This window comes from Mytilus galloprovincialis, chromosome 2 (genome assembly GCF_965363235.1).
Source record: "Mytilus galloprovincialis chromosome 2, xbMytGall1.hap1.1, whole genome shotgun sequence".
Lineage (NCBI taxonomy): Eukaryota > Metazoa > Mollusca > Bivalvia > Mytilida > Mytilidae > Mytilus > Mytilus galloprovincialis.
Genome location: NC_134839.1, coordinates 62,113,822 through 62,139,751, shown reverse-complemented (window position 1 = coordinate 62,139,751; position 25,930 = coordinate 62,113,822). Strand labels below are relative to the sequence as shown.

The following is a 25,930-nucleotide window of genomic DNA, read 5'->3' as shown; positions in this document are numbered from 1 at the left end:
TATAAAGCTCTTTAATGTTTTGTATTACATTTCAGTTCAAAGTTATACAGCACATGTGCATTAGAACTGTATATTGAGTGATAATCAATATGAAAAGAACAGGGGGAAAAAAAACAATGTTTATTTTTAGACATGTCAGGTGCATGGTCACATGACAAAACAATGGTGGATGCTCAAAATGAATGAGGAAATTTATGCTCAGCTTTCAAAACGGCAGACTGATATCCAGAGAAAAAACTTAGTTCAGATTTGCAGGTTTTCTAATTGAAATTGATTTTACTTACTTTTTTTTCAATATACAACCAATGTCACTTTAAAATGACACAAATATATATCATATATCCATGCCATATTTATATAAAAAAAAACAAAACCCCAATACAATACAAATATTTTCATAACCTTATTAACAACTGAACTTTCCTTAATAAGATCATTAGGCACTCCTGTCATTAACCTTAATGTGACTGCTAGTTCCCATATGCGGTGGAATCTCGAGATAACCTGTGACCCTCCACTGGAAACTGGCAGTCCGGTTTATAATTAAGTTAACTTCACTTCCACAGAACAGCTTGATGTTTTAGATTTTTTATTGTTGTGCATTAAAGATTGATATAAAACTTCTTTTTTTTTTTTATTTCAATTTTCTTGTCACCCCAGGATCTCATATATTTGTACATATGAGTCTGAGATATATGTTCAAAACAAACTAGTGCATGGCAAAATGTCTATCACTTTTTGCCTTTTGTCCATAACCCAATTCATAGAATCTACTCCAAATGCTTACGAATTCAATCCAATGCTATTTTTTTTAGCTCCCATTGCAAAATGAATGCAGTTTTAATTATTCAGTGCTCATAAGCACTTTGATTATGAAAATAACAAGAAGTACTGAAATAATTACAAAAAGAGTCAGAAGATACAAAGGCAACATTCAGAACACATATGAATGTATAGACAACACGAAAAAGAGGCCAGGGTACCAACTACGAAGAGGACATTCAAGAAGATACCATGACGGGACATTAACAATCATAAGTGGTACAGACAACACAAAAAAGACGCAAAGGATACCAAGAGGACATTCAAAAAGATGCCATTCGAACATTAAAACTCATAAGTGGTATAGACAACACAAAAAAGACACAAAGGATACTAAGGTGTCAATCAAAAGGATACCATTTGAATATTATAACTCATAAGTATGTAAGTGGTATGGACAACACAAATTAAGGTGGAGGATAGCAAGGGCATTCAAAGCACATAAGTCGATAGGCTGCCAAAAAAAAGAGCAGCTGATACCAACAGCACATTCAAAACTCATAAGTCGTATAGACAACAGCTCCAAATTGTAAGGATAATAGAATCTGTATATCTGTTGTATAACAGTCTAATGTTCAGAAGATTATATTCCACAGTTAAACAGCATTGGAGTAGCTTTTTTGTTATCTTCTTTTCCTATTTGTACCAGATTGCACTGAAATAGTTTTATGGTTGTAATTTGGTTTACTTTTAAGAGCATTTCATTTCGAAATTTAGGGACGTATTACCACAGTCAACAAGGACTATATTTAGGTCAGTTCTGTTAATCCTTATACATTTGTAGTAGGAAATCACTTCTTTTGTAGTAGGAAATCACTTCTATCAAATAAATCATTTAATTATGGCATAAGTAGCAGACAAGTCTAATATGTTGTCATTACTGCCTGAGCTGCTGGGCCCGTGGTTAAGCATGAAGACTGCATAATGGTACTAGTTAACAGTTGCATATTTTGTTGTTTGCTAGTGAGGAAGATAAGCTTGCAGAAGGAGCTTCTAGATTATACAGGGTTGTAATGGGGTACCTTCATAACGAATAACGGTAAAAATTCTTGCCAAAATATGACGTTAATGGTAATTTTTTGGTGTATTACATCGTCAGAGGTCTCAAATAATTATTGTAACCATCATTTTTGGAAAAAAATAAACGTGATTTTACAAAATCAGTCTGTGTTATTATTGTCTAAAAGAAAGTGTACATTTTATTGTCACGTTTTTATAGATTGACAGTTAAAACACTGATCGACAAGGCATCGATTACCAATATAGATGATGATTGTGAAGAACTCATTAATTTTTGTGCGGCTATAGAACAGATCTTGACATACAGACAGAAAGGTTGTATAAATATATGTGCTTTAATTTGAGTAGTGTTTTATGTGTCAGAGTCAGATAAGTGGTCTCATTTGATTGTCATCTTCTTAAACAGGTTACAAATATACTTCAGCATATAATCATTTATACATTCCAGTTTCAATACTTCTTAGGGTCATTTGCAAAAATGGCAAGGGGCTATTAATCTATTGGTATTAAAAATTTGGAACTAACAATTTTTTTTGTGATTTTTGGACAATGAATAAATAAAAGATAGACATATGTTTTCAGTAAGTACATGTAAAACATAATGCAGTCAGAAATATAAATTAAGTTTTAATTAATGGAAAACTATAGTTTTGGTAGTCAAAAACATCTCAAAAAATTCTGACTTTACAGAATGTGGTATAGTTACAGACAGATGATGAAAAAATCATTGCGTCGCAAGTAAACTAAATTTTAAACCATCAAATCACCAATTGATGACATCAGAGCTTTAAATACAATACAGTTTTCTCCTGAATATAAATTCTTTCTCAGTTTTTAACCCTTGTTTGGGTTATATAATTGAAAAATCCACCACATTTAACAATATTATGTTGATTTTAGATTACTAGAAACCAAAGTTAAAAATAAAAGTTAGATAACATTTAGAATAAAAATGTTAATTTAAATCTGATGTATTTGTCAATGCCTAAAATAACACTTAAAATGTGATTGTTTATTGACATTTGTGCATAAAGTCCATAAATATACATTGTGTATGATTATTCATTGGTTATTCTAACTTCCAGCACAAAGAACATGGTATGGTATAGAAGAAGTTCGACCATTTTGGGATTTTATACAGTCAGCATGTCGCTATCTTCCAAACAACTGTATCACCAGTATTGCTACACTTGAGAATGTCAAGTCTCCAATAGGAAAGGTTAGATTTTCAATTGATCAACTGTTTTAAGTTGGAAATAAATTACATCAAGAAAAAATATGAAATTTAATTATAGTGATGCTGCAATTCCAAGTATACAAGTGAATGGATTATGGTTAATATTTTTTTGAAACTTCTACAAAAACTAAATTCTTCTGTAGATGCTCCATAATGATAGCAAGAAAAAATACCAAATGTATAGATTAAAGGCTGTAATTCCAAGTATACTAGTGAATATTTTGGGGAATTTTTACAAAAAATAAATTCTTATGTAGCTGCTCCATAATATATATTTCATTATTTATACCTGATGATGTAAATAAGCTGTATTATCTTTCTTTGATTTTAAATTAATTGGTATGTGTTTTAATTTTTATTTCCCAGGGAAGAGCCTGGATAAGATGTGTACTTATGGAGAAGAGACTGTCAGAATATCTGTCTAATGCAATTCAACAGACAAAAATTGTAAGGTAAATTAATTGATGTATTATTTGTCATTGATACCACTAAGATTTGCAGATACTGTGGTCAGTAGTCCAAATTTTTTCCTTTAAATAGAAATCTCTCTCCGCAAAACAAACAAAAAATATTAGCAAACACTTACCGCTATAAAAAACCCTTTTGACGTCGCATTTTTGTTGTAACATTGATATGATTTTTTTTTTAAAAAGACAGTTTTTGATTGTATAAGAAAACATATTTACTCATAAATCAGTCATTATTAAAGCATAGAACTGCTGTTAAGGATGCTCGCGGGTATAAGATTTTCAGAAAAAAATTAAACATTAATTTTTCATTACAAATTTTATTTATTACCTTAAGTAGTTGTTACTTTATCATATGGTACAAAAATCATTCCAAAAAATCAATTCGTGTTGGCCCCAGCGGACTTTTAAAATGTAGATATCTTTGAAAAAGCTCCAAATTATCTCCCTTTGGTTCCAAAATGCCATTTTTTGGCATTAAAATTGAAATATCTTATTTAACTCATCGGTGACCTATATTTTTTATTGTAATTTTCGAATAAGCTCAACGTAAACTAAATAATTGTAAAATTTTAGCGATTTCTGTAATTTAGTTCTTTTTTTATTTCGATATTACCGCTATTTCTCCTATTAGTTCAACAGAAAAAAAGGACATGAACAAAAATGTATGCTTCTTTCGAAGGCAGATTGTGAGCGTAAATGAACGGTGACCCCATTTTTTTATTTCATTTTTCTATTAAGAATAAGATAAAGTTCATTTATAGAAAAATATAGACAAATCCTATATTAAATTAAAAAAAATCATTTAGACCCGCGAGCCCCCTTAAAACTTTGATAAAACACAGTTCTGATAAATAAAGGTGATCATAAAAAAAAGGAAACACTAAAGACAGGAGTAAAAATGCAGACTATTCTAAGCACCATACACTGTAGAAAAGTTATAAGTCCCTCCATATCAGTTGTTAATCTGGCTTGCAATTATTTTGGTACACCTAACAATTTGTCTCCATTTCTGAATTGACAATGTCCATCTTGACAACTCAATCATGAGAACGCTATATAATTCTAAACCTCAGTTTTGTAGAAATGAGTGTGAACTCTTTAGATTATTCAAGAGAAATGCTGTTGAAACAAATCTTATTCACAATAGAGCAATGGATATTTAACTTTTTCCGTTATATATAACCTGTATTACCTGTAAAATGGCGCAAATGAAGTTTTAACTTTTTGTGCCAATGAAATATAACCTTGTTGCACAAATGAAATATAAACTTGTTGCACAAATGAAATATAAACTTGAAGCGCAAATGAAAGATTGGATTTTTAAAAATTTGCACAAATGCAATGCGCCTGACCTCATAACTATAAAAAAAACCTGATTAATCCCTGCCACATGTTATCTGCTGGACACAGGTGGGGAATCTTGTCACTAGTTGTTTTTGTTGATAAAACCTCTCCAAATTGATTCGTTGTTAGTAGGATTTGCTCTCTTTAAAGTTAAGGCAACCGAAAACAAAAAATTATCATCATTCCTTGAAGATTTTCTGAATTATCTCCCATTTGAATTGAATAAAATCATCAATTTCATTTTGAAAATGTCGTTGCTTGCCCTACAATTGTCAGAAAATTACATTTTTCTTGCTCCTGAAAATAAAAATTTTGTAGAATAAAATTTAGAATTTATATGCATTCTTCTCACCAAAATGCATGTTTGATATTTTTCATGACAAAAATGTTAGGGGTAATTGAAATTATATAGAAAAATATGTGTATCATGAAAAAAAAGACCATTGAATCACAGACTTATTAATGTTTCCTTTTTAGGAGATTTTATCAAGATGGATCAGTAATTTTGTCAGAAGATATCAATGTTTTATGTGGAGTTTTGCTGGGACTCAATTCTATTGATTTTAGGTAGTATTATATTTTATCAATATGACTTGTCTCTCAGACTTAACATGATGGTGATGTCCAGATTTTTATACCCTCTTAGTCTATCATTCTAAGTTCCTTAGAATCTTCTCTGAGATTGCTGAGAAAAGTTTTTTAAAGTTACATAAAATCATAAACCAAATGCAAATGCTAAATTTTGAACTCAAAAGCTGGAAAATAGTTAACAGAAAGATTTTTTATGATTACCAATGAGACAACTCTCCACAAGATTGTTTATTTTGTCAACTTTACTCAATGTCAAGATAAAATGGAATGAATTTAGCATGTTTTTATTTTAATCTGCATAAGTTTTGAACCTTTTATTTTCAAGTATCAAAGTGAAATACTAAAATGTACTTAAATTATTTGCTAAGTCATCATGTATCAATTTATTATTATTTCCTCTGTTGATGATTAGTAGTATCAATCATTATTTTGTTATTTTTGTTTTCAGTTTTTGCTTAAAGGGTCAGCATGAAGAATTGAAAAGCCCTCTGTTTATTGACTATACACCATACCTCATTTTTCAACAAAGGTATGTAATGCTTGTACAATAATTAATCATTGCTTAAGGTGGTACCTAACACCTGAACTAAAATTAATTTGGCTCGTTTAATTTTCTTAAAATTTTGACAAAGTATTTACTTTGACCCTTTGACAAAAATATAAAAAAAAAAAAAAAAAAAATTGAACCAACCGTTTAATCAGAAAAATTACACTGGTTATATAGCAGTTTGACAAACACTCATTTTGATCATTGAGAAGCTTAATATTCCCTTTAGAACACATCATCATTAAAACGTTCTGCTGATTTTACAGAGTTATCTCCCTGTAGTGTTAGGTACCACCTTAAACACTCAACAAATAATTTGTTTATACAGAGGATGTCTACAGTATGGTTCTTTAAGGGAGTTATGGTAACAAATTTACATAATAATATAATTATCATTTTAAATTACATAATATAAAAACAGGATGTGTGATATGATTGCCAATGAAACAACTGTCTACCAGGATCCAAAGGATGAGAATTTAAACAGACCAAAAGATAAAGATTTAAACAACTATATGTCACCATATGACCTTCAACAATGAGAAAAATCCATACCATATAGTAATGATCAAAAGGCTATGGCATGGCAACATCTTAAACAATTTATAAGAGAGAACCAATTGCCTGACTATGAATTTGTTTGAAATGTTGTTTTATTTTGTAAATTTTGTAAATTTACAACAATTTAAAAGCTGTTTAGAATCTGATAAAGGCAACAAATTTTAACACAAATCTGCATTGTTCTGAATGACATTTTAAGCCTCCCACAAAAGCAAGGCTACAATTTTGTACTGAACATGTCATAGTTTACAAAAATCAATATTTGGGCAAGCATAAGATAACTCTATATTTTGTGAAAGGCAACTCAAAATTTGAACCATTTTGATGATTTTAAACAGGGACGTAGCTAGGTATTCAGTCAACTGTAGGCACCAATCGGCAGAGGGTCTGGGCCCCCAGCAGGTCCAGGGCTCCCTGGTAGGGGGTTCAGGAAAACTGAAAACGGTTTTCAGCGTTTTAGCAGCCAAATTTTATGTACAAAAATATTAAATTTACTGGTTATTTAATCATGATAATTATAAAATACATGATGAAAAGTTCGAAGAATTATGAATAATTTGCCATAACATCTGACTGGTGAATTAAATAACACAGTACAATCAGAAATATATAAAAAAAAAAAAATATTTACAATATGCATTGCCCAGCGTAGATCATCGTATACCTTTAATTGAGCAGTACACCCTGTTTGGTATTTTTATATCTAATCTGTTCTGACTGATATACATGTTTAACTTAATAGTACATATTGACAATCCTTCATTAAAAAAAATTAGGCACGTAAACACTGATATCACCATATAATAAAACTATCCTTTTGGCTAGACATCAACCATCAATCTTTCGATTCTTAAACCTTCATCCAAGCCACAAACACATACACACATAGTCCATGCCTAATGCAAAAGTTCTGTTCTGTTCATACTATCATAACAAAATTCAAGTAATTCATATGTCTTTATATCCTCTACTGTATCCCTACCTGCTTAGAAATTTGAATAATTGTGGTCATTACACGCATATATGAGAGTACTCAAAATTACTGGAAGCTAGTTGATTGATTGATTTTTAAACATCCAGTGTCAAATATTTATTCAAGTTCAGGACAAAAACACAATTTTACTGTAATTTAAATACAACAGGGAGCTAGGTCCTGTAATAGGTGTCGTACAGGATGAAGGTCTGGAAATTTGATGCGTATTTATACATCCTGCACAACCAAACAGACGACCAACATTGGCAAGGGTTTTATTGTAGGTCGGGTGAAGACAAAGTGGAAAGCTAGTTGAAATCTAACAACAACTAATTAAAAAAATCATATGGTTAAGTTAAGGTTCATTCAAGTTTTTGTTGATAGAAGTGAAATGATCTGAACCAAATTTCTAGCTTATAGTTTCTATATAAGGTAAAATCATATAAAAACATTCCATTCACTAAGGACGAGAGACTAGTGTACACATGACATTTGATAATTAAAGAGTTTTGACAACTTCACTGACGTTTATCTACAGTTAACGTTGTTTATTATTTTTTTTAATAAAAAAAAATATTTGTGAAAAATTTATGTGTAGGCACGTGCCTAAAGTGCCTAACGGCAGCTACGCCCCTGTTAAAGGACATGGTGTAACATTAAAAAGTATTTCCAGAACTTACAAAAAAAGAGGCTGATTGGGCTCTAATCATTTTGGTTCATTAATTTATCATTTTAGTGAAGAGAGTGCAAACAAAGATTTTGAAGAGTTGGAAGAATTAAGCACCAATGCAGGCAGATCTTCTTCTTCTGTTGTTGGGTCATCTGGTGATTCATGGGAGGTCAAATTCAAAGAACTGGAAAGAACTCATAAAACTATAAAAGAACAAAAGGTACAGACTAGATTATATGTTATTAGTTTTACTATGCCACAATTCAGTATTCAAAGTGCCTGAATGTTTATCCATGTAAGCTATTGATTTTTCTTTCTTAGTCTTTTTTATCTTATACATTTTCGTTTAATGAGTTCCATAATATTTTTAATTTTGTCATTGATTATAAGATTTATGATCTAATTGTCAACTGTGATTTCATTTGTATCAACTAACGTCTTGTTGATCAGGGATGCATCATTTATTTAGTTCATATTAAGTTTATTCTTTCAGGGATATCTAGAAGAGATACTACGAAAGAGGGAGCATCAACTTCAAGATTTACAAAGAAAACATACAAATTTGTGTAATGTGTTCAAGAAATTTGACAGTGATTCTAAGAAGGATCGATTACAGATGGAAAATGTAGTTATAGAGCTTCAGCATCAGTTGTAAGTGAAGGAAAACCTTTACTTTATGTGGATTATACGATTTTCTTTGAGTACCAATTTTCTTGTACCCGGAAAACATATGTTTTAATGCATATTTGGTTTCTTGGTTTTAGCAACTTCTGTTTAAAAGAAATTTGCACTTTGTTGAATAATATACTCACAAAATCCACAAAAAAAAAATAGTACAGAGAATGAAAATGAATCTACAGATGTTGACCTGGAGTGGTTTTCACAAAAAAAACCTTACGACTTAGATTGATCTAGGTCATGAATAGTTCAGCATACTTTGATCAACCTTAGTTGTAATTTTTTTGTAAAATCGACTCAAGGTCTTTACAAAAAAGTCTTTAAAAAACCATCTTCTCTTCTTAATCCACTTATCTAATTGAACCCTTTATACTTGGTAATGATCATTCTTACGGTATGAATAAAGGGATATGTAGGTGTATATTTTAATGACACACCAACCTAACACCCCAAGTTGAATAACCTAGACACAACCTTTAATAGTAGATTGGTTCTAAGAAATTTAAAAAATTCTAAATTGTCTCAAGTCTAGAAAAGTTGTGAATAAAGATCTGCTATCAAATCAAGCAAAAGTATAAATGGTCTACATTTTTTAGTGGTGAAAAATTTATATGTATTGAATACTACTTTTGGAATGTAGATGTGGAACTGTATGATGAAATAATTTTTGGCTTGCTATATAATATGAATAAGAAGATGCGATATGAGTGCCAACTCTCCATCTAAGTCACAATGTATAACTAGAGGCTCTAAAGAGCCTGTGTTGCTCACCTGTATTTACTGATTCTTTGGAAATCATGTAAATTAAGGTTGAAATCACAAGTTATAGTATAAGATATCATTAGATACTATAATAATATCTAAGATAATAGCAAAAAACTGCAAAATTTCCATAAAATTACTAACTCAAGGGCAGCAACCCAACAACTGGTTGTCAGATTTGTCTGAAAATTTCAGGGCAGATATATGTAAATCTGATGAACATTTTTGCCACCAGTGAGTCAGATTTGCTTCAGTTTCAGAGATATAAACCAAAAACTGCATTTTACCCTATGTACTATTTTTAGCCATGTCTGCCATCTTTATTCGCGGGCAGGGTCATCGGACACATTTTTAAACTAGATACTCTTATGATGATTGTGTACAAGTTTTGTTACATTTTGTCTTAATAGTTTCAGAGGAGAAGATTTTTGTAAAAGATTCGAAAAATTTACGAAAAATTGGTAAAATTGACTATAAAGGGCAATAACTCCTGAAGGGGTCAACTGACCATTTTGGTCATTTGACTTATTTGTAAATCTTTCTTTGATGAACATTATTGCTGTTTACAGTTTATCTCTATCTATAATAATATTCAAGATAATAACCAAAAACGGCAAAATTTCCTTAAAATTACCAATTAAAGGGTAGCAACCCAACAAAGGTTGTCCGATTCTACTGAAAATTTCAGGGCAGATAGATCTTCATTTGATAAACAATTTTAACCCCTGTCAGATTTGCTCTAAATGCTTTGGTTTCAGAGTAATAAGCCAAAATCTATATTTTACCCCTATGTTCTATTTTTAGCCATGGCGACCATCTTGGTTGGTTGGCTTGGTCAGCGGACACATTTTTTAAACTTAATACCCCAATAATGATTGTGGCCAAGTTTGGTTTAATTTGGCCCAGTAGTTTCAGAGGAGAAGCTTTTTGTAAAAGTAAACGAAGACAACGGAGGACGCAAAGTGATGAGAAAACCATTATATTTCACTGAGGTATATTTTGATTTTACCTAAATTTTATTTCATGAGTAACAATTTAACCTTGTTTTTGTTTTCAGAACCACTGTAACTACCAAGTGTGAAGGTGTAAGTACTAAGTATGAAGCTCTCGTCACAAAGTTAAAGTCTGGGTTCATCGACTTAGAAATAGTTAACCCTGAAAGTTCATCACCAAAAGAAGATTCGCATAAGTAAGTTGTTTAAAGAATTTTTTAAGTAAAGCTAGTGTATTTGAATTTATAAAAAATATAAGAAGACTTCAGTTTTGTTTTTACTTTTAAATTATACATTTTGATTTAATAACATTTGATCTAGAGTTATGACCCTATCAAATTTATAATCATGAAATAACTATTCCAAGAATTCAAATATGGAAAATGACATAATCCATTATATGACCTAAGAAGTCTTTTAACACAAAGTTTTTGGACAAATTAGATTTGAATCAAGGCCTAACCCAAAAATAGTTCAAACAATATTGGGATCTTTTGGTCAGATATCTAAAGCAAATTATATTTTAAGATGAGACTTTTGTTTCTAAATATGAGTGACCACACCTCAAAGTAATTTTATTTTGACAGTTTTTGGGTAAAGATTGCTTAAAATGCAATCAAAACCCTGTTACTGACTTGATATCTAAATCTTTCAAGGTTTACCACTACCTTTTTGATACACAAATTATAGTGCATTGATCATAACATTCTACATCTTATCCATAAACATTTCCAGAAATTTATCAATGTAATATATGCTCAGATATTCAAGTCACAAAATGATGTTACACCTGTCAAGACAATTTTTGCAAGTTGCAGGAACTAAAAATATAAAATATAAAGGATGTCCTTGTTAAAGTTGTCTTTAAATATTGGAGTCATCTCCCATTGTCCAGAATTGTAGTTGAAACCTAAAACCAATACTTTATACATGCAATATTTAAGAAATAATTCCTTCATGTCATGCTCTATGCTCATTTTAACATGGGTAGATATTATATTTGTCAATATTTTACACTGAGCGTAAGCGAGGTGTAAAATATGGTCAAATATAATGCTTCCCATGTTAAAATGAGTATAGAGCATGACATGAAGGAATTATTTCCATTCTAATAGGACAAACACAGTATTTGTATAGGTCAAAGCGTACGAAAATACCTTAGAAATGTTCGGCTATTCTCTTTCCTCCCCGTGGAGTATGTAAATTGGATTTTCATATTTAAGAAGTCTAAAAACTAATAGCAGGGTAAATATATATGTTATTTAATAAAAATATATAATAAAGGTTTATATAAGTAGCTAAAGTACATACTTCATAGGGATAAAAATGAAAATAACGAGAATGTAAGCACTAAGTTTGTGTGCATGTGTCAAACATATTTTGTGCTAATTAGAACATGGCTTTGTTTACAAAGCATAATAAGGATGTCATATTAGAATTAATTTTACTTCCCACTGATAAATTAAAGCAAACTTTACCCTTCAGTGCTTACAACCACTTTAATCGTAGTTTTGAATTAAATTCAAGAAGTTGTATGTAAGACAAAATTCAATATTATGAATACTGATATATTACAATTTACAGATATTAGATAGGTTTTGATAGGAGGTAATTTGAGTTGAGTTATTTCCCTTCGTTGCCAATTTGGAGGGGTAAATGGTTGACTTTCTTATTTGACTAACCAAATTGAAATATGTGGTACAAACAAGTCTGATATGAGATCCTTACTAAATTATAGAGATGAATTAAGCAAATAATGTGTGTAAAATACAGAATGTGTTCTTATCAGAGATAAACAGTTAATTATGTAGGATTCAATCAAACATATTTTTTATTTTTTATATCTCACAAGTTGCAAAAAAGACAACTTACCCTGTATTTAATATGATTTTTTCTATTCCAGGCTAGACTACCGTTCAAGAGATGTTTGTACTTCAAATATTCCTGAATCTGCTGCAAAGCTTGTCATTCCTGGTGCAAGAGGACTTAAACAGGAAATGAAGGCTGAGACAGAAAGTATGTTAGTCATGGCAGGATCATTCTCATCAGAGAAAAGTAGTGAGGAAACATCAAATAGCAACTTTACAAGAAATGACGAAAACAACAAAGCATCTGATGCAGAGGGAGCAATTGTAATCAATTTTCCAGAAAATGACCAACAATCCCTTTCTTCAGCTGACACTTCCAGCATTGTAGAGGAAAGTATAACTGGTGAGCAATCATACGCCAAAACAGATATTATCAAACAAGAAGAAAATCAAAATACCACTGAACCAGGAAGTGAAAAGGACTCGACATCTTCAGAAAAGTCTGTAGAACTAGACGATTCTAGTTCTCATGACGATTTACAAGTTACAACAGGAAATAATAAAGAACCAGCTCACTCTGCCATTGACCCATCAACAGAAGACAATACCAATGGATCAGAGCCAGAAAGAGATACATCAACCAGCTCACCAGAAATTCTACAACCATCAGAGGAAGAGAACTCCAATGGATCAGAATCATCTGTTAATGAAGAGCAATATGACGTAGTATCAGATGATTTGAGTAAATTTGGTGGTGAAACTGCTTCGGAAGAAAACGAAAATGCTACTGGTTAAAGAGAGGCATTATTCATGTGAATGCATTTTATAAAGTTTGCATTTGACAACTGATGTCATTATATTTATGATAGTCAAAAATTATAAAATGTTGTTATATCATATTTCACCCTCATTTGAATAGAGACAATTTGGAATAGCATTATTAGCCTTTCCCACATATATGTCATATATGAGGCTGCTCAACAGTTATTTAAAAATATTACCAAACATTGCATTTCCTACTTTGTAACTTTTCTATGTTTGATTACTTGAAATGATGAACGCAATTCTAAGATGAATAATTATAAACTGATTATATCTTCATTTTTAATTATTTCACACATTGAAAGGTCGATCAATGGACAGTCTTCTTTCTTTTTGATTAATCAGTTATGTTTTTAATCAAGTATACGACTTCAATTTTGTAAAATGTTGATATAACATTAAACTAATGAGACTTGGTCGCCATTTCATTATTCATTAATTTAAGATGATCGTTGTTAATTGTATATAGGAAATCACATATATTTTGTTGAAATATTTTTTGAAAATATGTCTCATTGAACTCATGTGCAATAGTTTTAATGTATTTAAATTTCAGTTTGAATATTGAGCATTAATATATAATGTACTATCAGTTTAAATAGAAAACTAATTCTATCCCATGAATATTAGTTAGCATAATTAGATTCCAAGAAATGGTATGGGATGTATAAAAAATAGTTTTAATTCCCTCATCTTTACATATACATGACATATGATATATCCTATATTTAATTCTAATCCATATTCGTAGATCAATCTATCACTGCATCAGTCCATATCATGTTTTTCATATGTTTTTTTTATATGGATTGCTGTCATTCCAGAAACATTTTAGGGTGTGAAATTGTGATTGGACAAGTATCACATTAATGATAAGGCATAATTTATATGACATAATAAGTATGCAGTATTTCCTGCAGTTACATTTAATCACAATTGTTTTCCGAATTGGACATGCTGCCCTTTAAAACACGAAAGCTTAACTTCTTTATTAAGTCAAATACCACTTTTTTTTGAACATGCAAATATTCAGAACTTTTATTTACTGTAATATGAATGGTTTCTTTTTATTTGATTTTTATACGACCGCAAATGTTTTTTTGTCGTATATTGCTATGACCTTGGCATCGTCGTCGTCGTCCGAAGACACATTGGTTTTCACACTATAACTTAAGTTTAAGTAAATAGAAATCTATGAAATTTAAACACAAGGTTTATGATCACAAAAGGAAGGTTGGGATTGATTTTGGGAGTTTTGGTCCCAACTGTTTAGGAATTAGGGGCCAAAAAAGGGCCCAAATAAGCATTTTTCTTGGTTTTCGCACAATAACTTTAGTATAAGTAAATAGAAATCAGGAAATTTAAACACAAGGTTTATGAACACGAAAGGAAGGTTGGGATTAATTTTTGGAGTTTAGGAATTAGGGGCCCAAAGGGTCCAAAATTAAACTTTGTTTGATTTCATCAAAAATTGAATAATTTGGGTTCTTTGATATGCCGAATCTAACTGTGTATGTAGATTCTTAAGTTTTTGTCCTGTTTTTAAATTGGTCTACATTAAGGTCCAAAGGGTCCAAAATTAAACTTAGTTTGATTTTAACAAAAATTGAATTCTTGGGGTTCTTTGATATGCTGAATCTAAACATGTACTTAGATTTTTGATTATGGGCCCAGTTTTCAAGTTGGTCCAAATTAGGGTCCAAAATTAAACTTTGTTTAATTTCAACAAAAATTAAATCCTTGGTTCTTTGATATGCTGAATCTAAACATGTATTAAGATTTTTGCTTATGAGGCCAGTTTTCAAGTTGGTCCAAATTGGGGGCCCAAAATTAAACTTTGTTTGATATCAACAAAAATTGAATCCTTGGGGTTCTTTGATATGCTGAATCTAAACATTTTTTTAGATTTTTGATTATAGGCCCAGTTTTCAAGTTGGTTCAAATCGGGGTCCAAAATTAAACTTTGTTTAATTTCAACAAAAATTGAATATATGGGGCTCTTTGATATATGCTGAATCTTACTATGTATTTAGATTCTTGATATTTGGGCCCGGTTATCAAATTGGTCCACATTGAGGTCTAAAGGGTCAAAATTGAACTTTATTTGATTTCATCAAAAATTAAATTCTTGGGGTTCTTTGATATACTGAATCTAACCATGTATTTAAATTTTGGATATTGGACCATAATAGGTAAATGTCCAATTTAAAAATTAGAGTTTTTAAGTTTAAGTTCTTAGATCACTTCATTCTGTGTCAGAAACCCTATGTTGTGTCAACTATTTAATCACAATCTAAATTCAGAGCTGTATCAAGCTTGAATGTTGTGTCCATGTTCAGGGTTCAAACTCTGCGGTCGTATAAAGCTGTGCCCTGCAGAGCACCTTGTTATAAAATTAAACACTAGGAAATGAGCAATTTTAAACCTTTGAACACTAGTTACTTGAGACTACATTGAAAATAAGTATGTTTCTACTCAGCAATCATATGGTTTTTTAAATGCAAACTTAGAGTTGTTAATTTCTTTGTCATTTTCGTCTCTTGTGGAGAGTTGTCTCATTGGCAATCATACCACATCTTCTTTTTTATATTAACAGTGCACTTATTTTTCAAAGAAAGAAGACTATTTACTAAAAAAAAAATATGTATTTTTTTTTTAAGTTGGTGCTATTTTTTGTCACAAAATTATGTCAGAAACTTTTATGTTATTCTGATGTAAAAGTTCAGTAGAATTATGAAGTTGAAGCTACTTAATGTTTTGGATAAAGGGAGATAATTCAACTCAAATTACAGACTAAACATGTTTTTTGAATAATACAAGGCAATGTTTAATTGTAAGTGCACAATGAATAAAATCTTGACCTCCTATAGCTAGGTGCCAACGTACCTGTTAAACTGTAAGTACCAATCTGAAACAGCAAATCAATACTTAATAGGTTTATCTATGTACTTCAGGAAAATGTAAATACTCAGTTTTCAAGTCTAACATTGTATGTTCAAAATAAACATATTCATTTTAAAATACCATTTTCAATATTTGTGATATTTTTTTAGGTAAAAATAATCATTCTGATAGGCCAAAGCTTTCATTTAAAAGAACTGTTTTTGATAAGGTCACAGGAATTCTCTAGATCTTTGATAGGACACTTGATTTTTGTCATGAAGTTATATTGGTATCAACACATTTATCAAGTTCTGTTTAAATTTTATTGTTTTCTCTCTCAGTTTTCTAAATTTGTATGCAGTTTATTTGTTAAGTTTTGGTCTAGTTATAGGAATATTCCAATTTTAAAGTGCTACATTTATCATATGAACAAAGGAATGAGTAAACAAACTATGTTCAAGTCAACTTAAATTTCAGACAAAATGTCTCAATCACATAATTATTATTACACAATGTCAGTTTCAGATCAAGCATCTTCTGATGCATTTTTGATTATAAGAATCTTTGAGAAAAGTATAATAAATCCTGTAGTTTACAGTTTCCATGTATGATTTTAGCAATGAATGTCCTACTTGTAATTTTCATATTCCACCCATATCCAGACTCAGGGTAACATATCTACAAAATTATTGATAACTTCAACAAGCCATTAACTTCTATATATAATTATATAAATGGACATTATGTATACGTTGTATAAAATAATAGTTCCATGTTGACAGTATTTACCATAACCTTTCAGACACACTTCATTGGCTTAGAATTACTTACACACAACGATTTTTCAATAAATGACCTTAAAATAATTTTATACTGCAATACTTGTAAATATATGAAAATGAGAATAAACACATAATTTTTTTTTCAAGCTGCCAGCGAAGAAAATTTATTATAATAAGAGTATTAGGTAAAATAAATGGAATTTCTTATAAATTTCAAAAACACCAAGTGCATAATTTATAGTTTTAAAATCCAACTGATTGTAGATCTCCTTGCATAGTTATTGATCATCACAATAGAATTACATAATTATGATCAATAATCAATCAGTCAGTTGTCTCCCTTTTATACCTTAGCAGTGATATAAAGGCTGGTCTGTAAATATTTCAAACAAACATTCATGAAAATGTTATACTGTGGATTCATTATAATTCTTGGGTTACCAATTTTTCGTGGATTCATTATAATTCTTGGGTTACCAATTTTTCGTGGATTCAATATTCAACTTAGTACAAATTTTCCAATGGCGTGTATGCAGACATTTGTAAAACCATGAAATCAAATATCCATGAAAAATCACAATCCACAAAATTTGGTACCCTTGATAATAGATGAAAGCATAGTACGTAAAATTAAATGTCAATGAGCATATATCTAAAGTGTTAAAGACAATTTCTTTAAAAGGCTATTTTCAAATAATTTAAGTGTTACAGACAATTTCTTTAAAAGGTTATTTTCAAATATCTAAAGTGTTAAAGACAATTTCTTTAAAAGGCTATTTTCAAATATCTAAAGTGTTAAAGACAATTTCTTTAAAAGGCTATTTTCAAATATCTAAACTGTTAAAGACAATTTCTTTAAAAGGCTATTTTCAAATATCTAAAGTGTTAAAGACAATTTCTGTAAAAGGTTATTTTCAAATATCTAAAGTGTTAAAGACAATTTCTTTAAAGGGCTATTTTCAAATATCTAAAGTGTTAAAAACAATTTCTTTAAAAGGCTATTTTCAAAGATTGGCCTTTAAATTAACATCCCTTGGTGCACTATACAATAATAGCGAGTTGGGCTTCAAATTTTGAATATTGATGATTGATAATACAAAACCAAATTGTTTAAAGTAAAAGCCAAATTTTCTGTAAACATACTGGGTTGTTTAAATAACATGCATGTTATGAGATTAAAGTAAATGACCATTTTAAATAACTGTGATACATATACATTGTATTGTACATTGTCTGTAATATTGTTATTACAATGTATATATTATTTGTACTAATTAATGAATTTGTTCAATTGATTGTTGTTTATTTAATAAACAGATAGATTTGACACAAGATTTGTATTACACTGTAATATTATAAGTAAGGTCTTGTGATTGATTCTTAGTGTCAAGTTGCACATACAATATGGCTACCATATATATATTTCAATAATGTTTGTTTTGGAATGTGGATCAATTAAGGTGAAGGGAAGAAATCTTGAATGGTCCTTAATTAATTGATGATGTACGAATTGATGCTTTACATACATTGCTCAGGAATTTCCACATTACTAGCACAGCAAAGTGTATTCATCAAAATGTTTTTTTGCTGAAGTTTAAAAATGCATATGGACTCTAGTTTTATAATTTTATAAAAAAATCTTTTCCAATGAAGGTCAAGGTACCCTACTTCTCATGCACATTTTATCTGTCTAAGGGCAATAACTAAACAAGAGTGCACACACTGAAATGTCTTGTCTGTTTTACTGACCATTGATTGTATGATGAAAGTCTTTAAAGATAAAGTATCACATTAAACTTTTTAAGGTCAATGACAATGAGGTCAAGGTCAGACATATAAACCCTTTACAATAATTCCATACACCAAAAATAGAATACTTATTGCTTATGGTAATTGAATAACAGACTTAAACACAAAATCTTAACATTGCCCAATGAACCTTAAAAAAATTTCAAGGTCAAATGAACCTCGCCAGACAGACATGTACACCTTACAATCAATCTGCATTAAATGTAGTTGACCTATTGCTTAAAGTATCTAAAGGAAACTTAGCATTGACCAATGAACCCTGTAAATGAGGTCAAGGTCAGAAGATATCTGCCAGTCAGACATAAACATCTTACAATTATTTAATAAACAAAATTTATTGTTTTATTGCTTAAAGGCCAAGAAAAACAAACCAAAACACAAAATCTTAACATTGAGCAATGAACCCTGAAAATGAGGTCAAGGTCAAATAAAACTGGCAGAATCTTAAAATATGGTTATACACCAAATATAGTTGACCTCTAATTGCATTTAGTTTTAGGAAAAAAGATCAAATAGAACATCTTAACTTTAACCACTGAACCATTGAAATGAAGTCAAGTTAGATGACCCAGTTGAATATGTACACCTAACACCAAATATAGTAACTGAGGTTTGGAGTTGACCCTGAAAACTTTACCAAAAAAGAATGGCCAAAGTAATTACAAGTATCTTGTCTTAGGGAGGGATAAATCCCTACTTTGTAAAGAATCACTGATTCAAACAAAAAATTCTCTGAAACTGACATTATCAAGATGCTTGATTTCTTGATTACCAACATATTTGTAGCGTTCGGAGGACATGTTTTTCAACAGACTGTCGGCATTCTAATGGGTACAAATTGTGCCCCTCTTCTTGCCAACTTGTTTCTTTATTATTATGAGGTTGACTTCATACAGGAACTTCTTAGGAAGAAGGACAAGAAGTTAGCAATATCCTTTAACTCCACTTTCCGCTATATAGATGATGTTCTTTCACTAAATAATTCAAAATTTGGTGACTATGTTGAACGCATCTATCCCATCGATGTAGAAACAAGAGGCTCTCAAGAGCCTGAATCGCTCACCTGGTAAACAATGCCTTATTGAACATATTGAACCATGCCAGGCAAACATGTACAGCTAACAATTCTTCAATATTACAAATATATATGACTTACTGTTTATAAATAAAGAAAATGAGACCAAAACACAAACACTTAAAACTTAGCAATGGACTGTGAAAATGAGGTCAAGTTCAAATAAAACCTGCGTAACCGACATATAGATCATAAAATATTTTCATACACCAAATATAGTTGACCTAATGCATAAAGTATTAAAAAAATAGACCAAAACTAAAAAAGTTAACTTTGACCACTGAATTATGAAAATGAGGTCAAGGTTAGATGACACCTGTCAGCTAGACATGTACACCTTACAATCATTCTATACACCAATTTTAGTAGACCTATTGCATATAGTATAAGAAAAACAGACCAAAACACAAAAACTTAACTATAACCACTGAACCATGAAAATGAGGTCAAGGTGAGATGACACCTGCCAGTTGGACATGTACACTTTACAGTTCTTCTATACACCAAATCTACTAGACTTATTGCTTATAGTATCTGAGATATGGACTTGACCACGAAAATTTAACGTTGTTCACTGATCCATGAAATGAGGTCGAGGTCAAGTGAAAACTGTCAGACAGGCATGAGGACCTTGCAAGGAACGCACGTACCAAATATAGTTATTCAATTCTGCCGCCGGATCACTATCCTTATATCAAGCTAACTGCAACAAAAGTTGCAGGCTCGACAAAAATGATCAAGACAATTTTTTTAACTAATCATTTATTAAGAGAAAAAACTTGCATACATGTACTTACTATACATCTTTTTCTAAAATAAAATTTTACCCTGCTAGGTAGAGAATAGGTAGGTAGATTATGTTGGACATTGTTAAACTTTGAACCCCTTAACTAAGACACATTGACTATGAAGATTACCTCAGTACCATAGTATTAGTGTGTTAAAATATGGCCACAATAAAAAATCCTCAATTCTCATCCCCTCCCATATTGATTTTTCGAGTCCACTGCTGAGAAGGGGCAAGGGGCTCCAATAACAGCAAAACAGTTAAATGATTTCATTAATAACAGTTAGGCATGGACCATTTAACTTGTAGGGGGCATGGTTTTTTTTCTGGTCAGAATATTTTCTATTTTTTGGAAGTAGCACAACAAATTATTTTTTTTGCAAATTGCAAATTGAAAATTTCAGGACAGGTAGACCTTGACCTAATAAATATTTTAACTTCTAGTCTTATTTGCTCTAAATGCTGGAGTTTTTTAGATATAAGCCAAAAACTGCATTTTACCCTGTGTTCTATTTTTAGCCATGACGGCCATGTTTTTAGACAAAAGAGAAAATAAAACACAAACTTTATTTTATACACCCTACTGATCATTCAGTTGAAGTTTGGTTGAATTTGGTTGAGTAGTTTTAGAGGAGAAGATTTTTTAAAGTTAGCAAATATGATGAACAAATTGTGAAAAAATTGTCATTAAAGGACAATAACCCCTTAAGGGGTCAATTGACAATTTTGGTCATATTTAACTTATTTGTAGATCTTACTTTGCTGATCATTTTTGCTGTTTACAGTTAATCTTTATCTATAATGATATTCAAGATAATGACCAAAAACTGCAAAATTTCCTTAAAATTACCAATTAAGTGGCAGCAACCCAACAATGGTTTGTTTGATTCGTCTGAAAATTTCTGGGCTGATAGATCTTGACCTAATGAACATTTTTACCCCATGTCAGATTTGCTCTAAATGCTTCCGTTTTTGAGATATAAGCCAAAAACTGCATTTGACCCCTATGTTCTATTTTAAGTAACGGCGGCCATGTTTTTTGACGGATCAAAAATCGAAGCACACACTTTGTGCAGGATAATCTAAGGAACAATCGTTTTAAGTTTCATTCAAATCCGTTCAGTAGTTTCAGAGGAGAAGATGTTTGAAAAATTGTTAACGACGACAACGACAACGGACGCCAAGTGATGAGAAAAGCTCACATGGCCTTTTAGGCTAGGTGAGCTAAAAAAGGATACTACAGATACAGTTAAGTGGGCCTCATATCTTGACTTACATCTAGAAATTGACAATGAGTGTTGGTTGAAAACAAAACTTTACGACAAAAGAGATGATTTCAGCTTTCCAGTTGTGAACTTTCCATTTTTAGCTCACCTGGCCCGAAGGGCCAAGTGAGCTTATGCCATCACTTGGCGTCCGTCGTCGTCCGTCGTCGTCCGTCATCGTAAACTATTTCAAGAATCTTCTCCTCTGAAACTACTAGGCCAAATACTTCCAAACTTTAACTTAATGTTCCTTAGGGTATCTTGTTTATAAATTGTATCCGAAGTTTTGATCTATCAACAAACATGGTCGCCATTGCTAAAAATAGAACATAGGGGTCAAATGCAGTTTTTGGCTTATATCTCAAAAACGAAAGCATTTAGAGCAAATCTGACATGGGGTAAAAATGTTTATTAGGTCAAGTTCTATCAGCCCTGAAATTTTCAGAGGAATCAAAAAAACCCATTGTTGGGTTGCTGCCACTTAATTGGTAATTTTAAGCAAATTTTGCAGTTTTTGGTTATTTTCTTGAATATTATTATAGATAAAGATAAACTGTATTCAGCAAAAATGTTCAGCAAAGTAAGATCTACAAATAAGATATAATGACCAAAATTGTAAATTGACCCCTTAAGGAGTTATTGGCCTTTAAAGACAATTTTACACAATTTGTTCATCATATTTGTTAACTTTCAAAAATCTTCATCTCTGAAAGTACTGAACCAATTGCAGGTAAACTTATGCTAAATGATTCTAAGGGTATCTTGTATAAAGTTTGTGTTTTGTAAAAAACATGGCTGCCATGGCTAAAAATAGAACATAGGTTAAAATGTAGTTTTTGGCTTGTATTTCAAAAACTAAAGCATTTAGAGCAAATATGTTGAGGAGTTTAAGTGTTTATTAGGTCAAGATCTATCAGCCCTGAAATTTTCAGACAAATCGATACTCATTGTGGGGTTGTTGCCACTTAATTGGTAATTTTAAGCAAATTTTGCAGTTTTTGGTTATTATCTTGAATATTATTATAGATAGAGATAAACTGTAAACAACAAAAATGTTTATCAAAGTAAGATCTACAAATAAGTTTAATGACTAAAAATGCCAGTTGACGCCTTAAGGAGTTATTGCCCTTTAATGATAATTTTACACAATTTTTCATTGTTTGCTAACTTAAAAAAATCTTTTTCTCTTAAACTACTGAACCAATTTCACTTTAACTTAAAACTTAACAATCCTTAGGGTAACTTGTATTAATTTGTGTTTTTATACCCCCCAAAAAACAAAGTTTTGGGGAAGTATATAGGAATCACCCTGTCCGTCCGTCTGTCTGTCCATATGTCTCGTAAACGCAACTCCTCCTTAATGGATGGACCAATATTAATGAAACTTCACACAGTTGTAGTACACAACCTGAGGATGTGCATGAAGGAAAATATTTCTGGTCGGAATTATTTTAAGGGAGATAATTGATTTTACTTAGTTAAATATAGCTATAAATGGCAACAAGTCTGTAAGCGCAACTACTCCTAAACAGATTAATCAATATTGATGAAACTTTACACAGTTTTTGTACACAACCTGTAGATGTGCATGAAGGAAGATATTTCTGGTAAGATTTTTTTCAAGGGAGATGAGCACAACTCCTCCTTAATGACTGTACCTATATTAATTAAACTTTACACAGATCCAGTACATGACCAGAGAATGTGCATAAAGGAAGATATTCTTGGTCTGAAATATTTGAAGGGAGATAATTAACTTAATTTATATAGATTTAGTTATTTTTTTGGTTTCTACACACTGACTTAAAATATGCAAAGAGAGATAACTCTAATTATTATTAATTTTAAATGTTCTTTCATTTCCTTTTACTTCAAGAAAAATAGCCAATGTTGCTAGGGGTAAAATGCATTATTTTTGCCTGTGAAGAAAATATGACAGATACAAAGAATGTTTGAATGGCATATTTTAGCACACACTGAAAAGCAAAAATAATCATTGATGAATGATTTAAACAAAAAAATTGAAGGTGAGCGATTCAGGCTCTTGAGAGCCTCTTGTTAAGTAGCAACGTTCCAGCAGCACCTGCATACGGAGTATATATCTCCCAATTGATACGATATTCCTGTGCTTGCATTTCCTATCATGATTTTCTTAATAGAGGGTTGCTGCTCACAAGAAATCTATTAAACCAAGAGTTCTAAATGGTGAAGTTGAAATCATCCCTTCGTAAATTTTACGGATGCCATCACGAGTTGGTTGACCGTTATGGAATAACTGTTTCACAAATGATATTGGATATGTTCCTTACGTTGTAACTACAATCCCCTTCCCTTTCATGAATGTGACCTACCGAATTAGACTACTTACCGGATTTGTTATCACATAAGCAACACGACGGGTGCTACCTGTGGAGCAGGATCTGCTTACCCTTCCGGAGCACCTGAGATCACCCCTAGTTTTTGTGGGTTTGGTGTTGCTTATTCTTTAGTTTTCTATGTTGTGCCATGTCTACTATAGTTTGTCTGTTTGTCTTTTTTTCATTTTTAGCCATGGTGTTGTCAGTTTATTTTCGATTTATGAGTTTGACTGTCCCTCTGGTATCTTTCGTCCCTCTTTACCTCCATAAAAAAACAAAATACAAAATCTTAAAATTGGTCAAGGTAAGGTGAATACTGTCTGACACGCATGAGAACCTTGCAAGGTGGTCACATACTAAATATAGATATCCTATAACTCATATGAGAGAAAATATCTTTACAAAAAAACTTGACTTCTTTTTTCTAGTAGTCACTGAACCATGAAAAATGAGGTCTAGGACAATGGACATATGATAAATGAGAACTTCATAACATAAGACAACTAAATACAAAGTCTGATGTATCAAGTTCTTTAACTTTCTGCAATATAAAGCCTTTAAGTGGTCAGTCTGTTTGCTGGAACAGAAGTTGCAGGTTAGAAAAAAACTTTACCTTGACTTATGAACCATGTAAATGAGGTCAAGGTTGCATACCTGCCAGACATATATTGAATATTCTTGTTATTCCATACACCAAATATATTTGACTTACAGTAAGTTACTGATTACAGTATTTAAAACCACCAAAACACAAAAGCTTAACATTGAACAATGAGGTCAAGGTAAGATGAAACCTGCTAGACAACATGTACACCTTATAATCATTCCATACACCAACTACATGAAAAGTAAACCTTTTGTTTTTCAGTATTTAAGACCAAAAAAACAAAACCCTTGACATTGACCAATGAAACTTGGAAATGAGGTCTAGGTTGGATGAAACCTATCAGTTAAAAATTTAACCCTTATAAAAAAGAAAATGTGGTATCATTGCCAATGAGACAACTCTCCACAAGAGACCAAATGATACAGACATTAACAACTATTATAGGTCACCTTATGGCTTTCAGTTCATATAAGACATTTAGTTGACCTTCTGCATATAGTATCTGAGAAATGGACCTTATTGTGCAACTTTTGACAACTTTTTAAACATAACTGCATGATAAGCAATGATTTTTTATTTTGCCAATTCAAGTTTGTTATTTGTTAAGTATGTCTGTGGGTGAACATTTCCCAAACTTTAAGCTAGCATTCATTCATCTTGTTTTTAAGTTGTATTTATAGACATATCTTTGATTAGTTTCATAATTGTTTGCAGAATTTGATTGCAATTTCTATTTATTTGTTATTGGCTGTGGGAAAATAGACCCCTTTTTGGTATTCAATCCTTTTGTCATTTTATTATCTTGAGCTTTTTTACCACCTAGATTGTTTGTATCCTTCCTCAGGAAGGGTAAAAATACTCTTCTTTCCATACACATCTTTAGGAATTGCACACGACAGTGGTTTGCTAAAGGCTTTGTTAAAATTGGCTTATAATGATGCTGCTCACTGATTAATTGTTTTTCTATGCATTGTTTTAAAATAAAGCAGTTTTGAAGTTGTCTCAGATTGTGTATTGCTGGGCCTTTAATACTTAATTTAACAGTATCAATTTTTCTCATTATTGAAG

The 25,930-nt window shown here is 31.1% G+C and overlaps 2 protein-coding genes across 2 annotated transcripts in view; both read left to right on the top strand.

Annotated features, from left to right (window-relative positions):
* LOC143064068 (KAT8 regulatory NSL complex subunit 2-like) overlaps positions 1 to 25,930 on the top strand; it is a 486,386-nt gene that overhangs the window by 414,758 nt on the left and 45,698 nt on the right. The window lies entirely within an intron of this gene.
* On the top strand, positions 49 to 18,294 carry LOC143064067 (RUN domain-containing protein 3B-like). The gene is made up of 10 exons (XM_076236585.1): positions 49 to 255; positions 2,042 to 2,157; positions 2,928 to 3,061; positions 3,446 to 3,531; positions 5,371 to 5,460; positions 5,933 to 6,013; positions 8,302 to 8,455; positions 8,729 to 8,886; positions 10,733 to 10,864; positions 12,571 to 18,294. Exons 1-10 carry the CDS (start codon positions 152 to 154, stop codon positions 13,268 to 13,270), a joined length of 1,755 nt encoding a protein of 584 aa, XP_076092700.1. The 5' UTR covers positions 49 to 151; the 3' UTR covers positions 13,271 to 18,294.